The 6146-nt window shown below is 45.5% G+C and overlaps 1 protein-coding gene across 1 annotated transcript; it reads left to right on the plus strand.

Annotated features, from left to right (window-relative positions):
• The first annotated feature begins 347 nt into the window (after window positions 1-347).
• Window positions 348-3923, plus strand: LOC128398979 (olfactory receptor 4N5-like). The gene is made up of 2 exons (XM_053360240.1): window positions 348-1260; window positions 3853-3923. The coding sequence occupies exons 1-2, from the start codon at window positions 348-350 to the stop codon at window positions 3921-3923; spliced, it is 984 nt and encodes a 327-aa protein (XP_053216215.1).
• Window positions 3924-6146: the final 2223 nt, after the last annotated feature.

Consider the following 6146-nt stretch of genomic DNA (forward strand, 5'->3'; position numbering starts at 1 on the left):
GGTATATTTCCCACAGAGATAATCAGCTGACCATTCTGAACCACCAACCTGAGAAATGGTTGGCCGAAAGTCATAGTGTTTCGAAAAAGTTAAGCTGCCACTCTGGGCAGCTTCCAACATAATAAAAACACAGCAAAGCATCAAACATTAAAAACTTTCCTATACAGGGCTTCCTTCCAATGTCTTCAGAAAGTTGTGTAGTTCTTTATCTCCTTGACATCTGTTGGAAGGGCATTCCACAGGGAGGGTGCCACTGCCAAGAAGGCCCTCTGCCTTCTTTTTGCTCATATTTACTCCTTGTATTCCCCCCATCCCAACTCTTGGTTGCAGCAGGTGGAAGCCGCAATATGGAACATGGGAACCAGTCCATGGTGACAGAGTTTGTGCTGCTGGGACTCTCACAGGCACGAGAGGCACAGCTCTTCCTCTTCTTCCTCTTCCTTCTATTCTACTCTCTGATCCTGCCCGGAAATATCCTTATCATTGTGACTATCCAGAGTGACCCACGACTGAGCTCCCCCATGTATTTCTTCTTAGCCAACCTGGCATTCCTGGATATCTGCTACTGTTCCGTCACCCCTCCCAAGATGCTCTCTGACTTCTTCTACAACAGCAACACAATCTCCTACAGGGGCTGCATGGCCCAGCTCTTCTTTCTCCACAGGCTGGGGGGAACCGAGGTCTTCCTCCTCCTCGGCATGGCCATCGACCGCTATGTGGCCATTTGCCACCCTTTGCATTATGCCAGCCTGGTGAGCATTCCGATCTGTGGGGCCATGGTAGTGGTATTCTGGTGCTTAGGGTTCGTTCACTCCATCATCCAGGTGGCTCTCATCATCCCACTCCCCTTCTGTGGCCCCAACAAGCTGGACAATTTCTTCTGCGACATCACCCAGATTGTCAAACTGGCTTGCACCAACACCTATGATTTGGAGTTCTTTATGTTCATCAACAGTGGCCTTTCAGCTCTCATCAGTTTCACCCTCCTCATCATCTCCTACGTGATCCTGCTCTTCAAGGTGAGGATGGGCTCCACCGAAGGGAAGAGCAAAGCTGCATCCACCTGCATCACCCACATCATCATCGTGGTTGTCATGTTTGGCCCTGCCATCTTCATGTACTGCCGCCCATTCCAGGACTCCCCTCTGGACAAGCTGGTTGCTATTTTCCACAGCACGGTCTTTCCCTTGCTGAACCCCATGATCTACACACTGAGGAACAAGGAAATCAAGCATGCCATGTGGAGGTTGTTGGGCAAACGTTTGCCTGCGGATTGGCCAGGATCAGTATAAATTCCAGGAGGATTCTGGGAGCCTGGCCTTGTGCTCTTGCCAGGTGCACAGAGCAATGGTTCTGTTCCCCAACTCAAGCAACTAACTTGAGCATCACAAACTCCAGTCTGGGATTCAGCTTGGCCACCAACAGCCCCAGCATAGCCATGACAGGTTCTCAGGGTGAAGACTTATCAACAGTGGAGGCCAACCTCAGTCTGCTGTCAGCCATCCCCCACTTGTTCACTTGCAACCAGCCTACAGGGACTGACCCTTCCTAGAAGCTTCCTCCTCCTTAGTCTCAGTGTTGCCCTTGTAGATCACAACAAGGATGAGGATGGGGGTAAAACTAGAATTAGTTGGCTCTGCCTCAGCCAATCATTGCCTCTGAGTCAACATACCCTTAGCCTCCCTGCCTACCAGTTCCAGTGAGCACTAGCGGCCACTGCTTACAAAGTCCTATCCTTAAATTGGAGATACTTGAACTGTGGACGTCAAAGACTTGAAATAGCACCATGGCTGCTGGTGGTGGTGGTCAAGGGCCATTTTTACCAGCTGATCCAAGGAGAAGTCTTCCTCTCTTTTCTGAACCTACCCAGCCTCATTTTCTTTACCACATTGCAAATGCTGAGCATCATGACGCATTCAAATGCTGCAGCTGATGTTGGGTATGGTGGCAGACAAGGAATGGAAATTCATTTTATTTATTTTTTAATTGAATTTGTATCTCACCTCTCCTCCAAGGAGCTCAGTGTTGCATATGTGGCTCTCTCCTTCCTTGCTTTATCCTCACAACGACCCTGTGAGGTAGCTTAGGCTGAGAGGCTGTGTGCTTCATGGCTGAGTGGGGATTTGAACCCTAGTCTGCCAGGTCCTGGTCTGATACTCTAACCAGTATAGCACACTGGCATAATAAGGGAACGTTCACACCAGTAGCTCACACCAGACTCCTCATTATTGTGTGGCTTTTGCCTTATACAGGTGAAACTCGGAAAATTAGAATATTGTGGAAAAGTTCATTTATTTCAGTAATTCAACTATACAAGATAGACTCATGACATGCAAAGTGAGATATGTCAAGCCTTTATTTTTTATAATTGTGATGTTTATGGCATACAGCTGATGAAAACCCCAAATTAACAATCTCAGAAAATTAGAATATTAAATGAAATCAGCAAAACAGGGACTGCAAATAGAGCAATATTGGACCTCTGAGAAGTAGAAGCATGCACATGTACTCAGTACTTGGTTTGGGCCCCTTTTGCATCAATTACTGCCTCAATGCGGCGTGGCATGGATGCTATCAGCCTGTGGCACTGCTGAGGTGTTATGGAAGACCAGGCAGCCTTCACCTCTTCTATATTGCTCGGTCTCATGTCTCTCATCTTTCTCTTGGCAATGCCCCATAGATTCTCTATGGGGTTCAGGTCAGGCGAGTTTGCTGGCCAATCAAGCACAGTAATCCCATGGGCATTGAACCAGGTTTTGGTACTTTTAGCAGTGTGGGCATGTGACAAAGTCCTACTGGAAAATGAAATCAGCATCCCCATAAAGCTCGTCTGCGGAAGGAAGCATGAAGTGCTCCAAAATCTCTTGGTAGACGGCTGTGTTAACCCTGGACTTAATGAAGCACAGTGGACCAACACCAGCTGATGACATGGCTCCCCAAATCTCTTTTCTGATGAGAGCAGCTTTTGCATCTCATTTGGAAACCAAGGACCCAGAGTCTGGAGGAAGAATGGGGAGGCACACAATGCCAGATGCTTGAAGTCCAATGTGAAGTTTCCACAGTCTGTGTTGATTTGGGGAGCCATGTCATCAGCTGGTGTTGGTCCACTGTGCTTCATCTCGAGCGCACATTTCCGACAAAGCCTTTATGGAAGGTAGCCAGCCACCATAGTATTAGGGGAAGGGAGTGTGCTTTCCTGAGCCCTTTTCCCTGGAAATTCAAGGGGAAAGCAGCAGGGGCTGATACTGTTGCTAGCTCTACTCTCCACCTTTATTAGGAAAAGTATTAAGCTAACATAGCTCAGCACCTAAGTTTGATATTAGTATATGTCTATCCCTGTTCTCTGTATTTTAGTTTGTTCATTCTCAAAGTGGTTATAGTCTCTATGTTCTCTATATTCTCTCTTTTCTTGGTTCTCTATTCTCTAATCATGATAGCATAAACCTTTGCAGACTAGAGTCTATCAGATGCATGAACAGTTATGTTGCCTTATATGATATGCATTGGGTGGGGCAGGTGTCCATTAGTTCAACAGCCTGAATCGAGATAATGGGTGTAGCTATATATGTATCAAAATCTCCCACTATAGGTATTAATTAGCTACCAATGCCAGGATTTGGGGGTTGGTATCAATACTACTTTGTGGATGGTCACTCTTCATGATTGCACATACATTTAAGTTTGCAACAGTCTTTGTTTCAAGTACACAATCTGTATTTCATTTGCCCACACAATTCCACCACATGCATGCACACAAACACACACACACACACACCACTAGGGCAGTGCACCAGATTCAGCCAAATCCTGATTTGGCCAATTTGGGCTGATTTGTGCCCTGTCTGGATCCAGTTGAAGCAAATTACAAATCACTAGAGAGAAGATCAGGTTGCCTCAAATCAATTTGCAATGATTTGTGCTGATTTGAACAGTCTCTCAGAAAGCCAGACAGATCATCTCCAAACTGTTGCAATTATTAATTACAACACCATATATGTTTTGATAATTTTACCAGGCCTACTGCTTTTTGAAATCCATTTTTATTGCTGTTTTTAAGGAATATTTTATATCATTGTATGTAAGCTACTTAGGAATTTGTAGTTTTTTTTAATTTTTGATGAAGTGGAGTATAATTCTTGCTAAGCAAATAAAATAAACAAATGCTGCTTCACTGAGCCCAAAGCTTTCTCTTTAAACCTCCTTAACAATATTCAGATGAAAATCCTAGTGTGACTATCAGCTGATTGACTAATTCAACCCAATTGCTATCACAAATCCTAGAGGACCTTCCAGACTGGTGTTTTATTGCAGGTGCATTCTGCAACATATTCTTGACACTATAACAATGCATTGGTTGACTTATTTTGCTTCACTAGCTGCTCTGTGATGCTTCTCCAGTGCTACCACATTATTGCTGTTCAGAGGCGCTATAGTGCAGCAAGGGAGGGGGGGACAGGGCCGTCTTACCCATAGGTGCTAGGGGTGCAGGGCACCCAGGTGCCGGGCTCTTAGGGGCGCCAGTCTCTCAGCCTGGCACCCAAGAGTGAGCCCAGGGAAGAGGCCGCCTGTTGGTTGGAGCGCCGTGGTGCGCTCTTCTGCTCTGCACCACCAGTTCAGGGGGGACCGAGCCAGCGAGACGCTGAGGCGGCTGGCCGGCTCCGCCCTCCTGCGCGCCTGGAACTGGGCAACGGGGGGGCACCAGGTGGATCTTTGCACCCCGGCGCCACTTATCCTTAAGACAGCCCGGGGGGGCACTATAATTTTAAGCTGAGGGGAAAGCTGAGTTGGTTAGAGTATGATACTGATAATGCCAAGATTGCAGGTTTAATCCCTGTACAGGCCGGCTGCATATTCCTCCATTACAAAGGGTTTGGACTATATATCCTCAGGATTCCTTCCAACTCTACAGTTCTGTCATTCCAAGCTATTTATTCATGTGCAGAACATTTGTGGTGCAAGAAGTTACACGATTTCAGCATGGAAGTTTCAGGATATGCACTGAATGGAAGCAAAGCGCTATGTTAGCCCCAAAACGTTTGCAAGCACTGACAACATTGAAAGCAGAGTCATGTATGATCGACCCAATTGCATCATGGGCACAAATCACCATGAACACACAATAATAAAGATGGGGGGGGCCTAATTGGTACTAACTTTTAGATTTATGGCTATTTCCATAGGATCACTTAATTCAGGACACAGGGGTGGTCAAATAGCACCTCGTTCATGAGCAACTTCGACAGCCTTGTATGACTATTCCCATAAGAGCTGACTCAAGGAGGTGAGCCAAACTTCATACCATGGGAAGAGAAAAACCTAATTGTAATCTTGAGTCATTTCCTATCTCCCTTCCCAAGGGGGTGCTGCCATCTCTTGCAAAGGCAGCCACAAACTTGTTTGTTTGTTTCTTTTAACAAGGTCCCTGAGTTCTGATCTGGGCTTCCCTTCAGGGCTAGCCATTGAGATGGTCTATTCTCCCATATAGGGGTTTCTCAGTTATGGAGTGCTGTCACTGACTGAGGTCTCTCTTTTCCCATCAAGGCACTGAATGGTAAGTCAGGAAGGCTGTCTTCCAGCCTACCCACATTCACTCTTCATATTTTGTGGCTGTTGTTGTTCTTTTAATGATTCCTGCCAAAGTCCACCAGAATATGGATGGATGACTCTATCAGTTTCCATTGCTTTCCACTTCTCATTTTTCTAAACTAGAGCTCTGTTCTACACATTTCTGCATTGGTCTGTGATTTATTCATTTGCTTCAATCCAGGAAATTCTTCAGCATTTTAATGTGCATTTCTCCTAATATGCACCTGTTGGTATGAACATTGCCTAATACACAGATATTTGCAAAGCAATTTCCCCTATTAGAGTGCATTTCTGTACATCAGTGGTTCCCAATGAGTTAATTACTGAGGACCCCCTGTTTTTCAAAAGCCAAGCCATGGACCCCCCTACTTTTGAAATTTTTGATAAATCTATGGTAGTTACCTCTGCAAAGCAATTTTTTGAACAAAATGTGGGGTAGCCCCAAATAAGCAAAGGATTTTCGGTATACCAAAAAACAGTCTAGAGCTGAGCGATATCTGGTTTCCAACATTGTGATATATCAGCAGCTAAACATCGCAATATTCTGATATATCACAATG

Source organism: Podarcis raffonei, chromosome 13, assembly GCF_027172205.1.
Source record: "Podarcis raffonei isolate rPodRaf1 chromosome 13, rPodRaf1.pri, whole genome shotgun sequence".
NCBI classification, from domain to species: domain Eukaryota; kingdom Metazoa; phylum Chordata; class Lepidosauria; order Squamata; family Lacertidae; genus Podarcis; species Podarcis raffonei.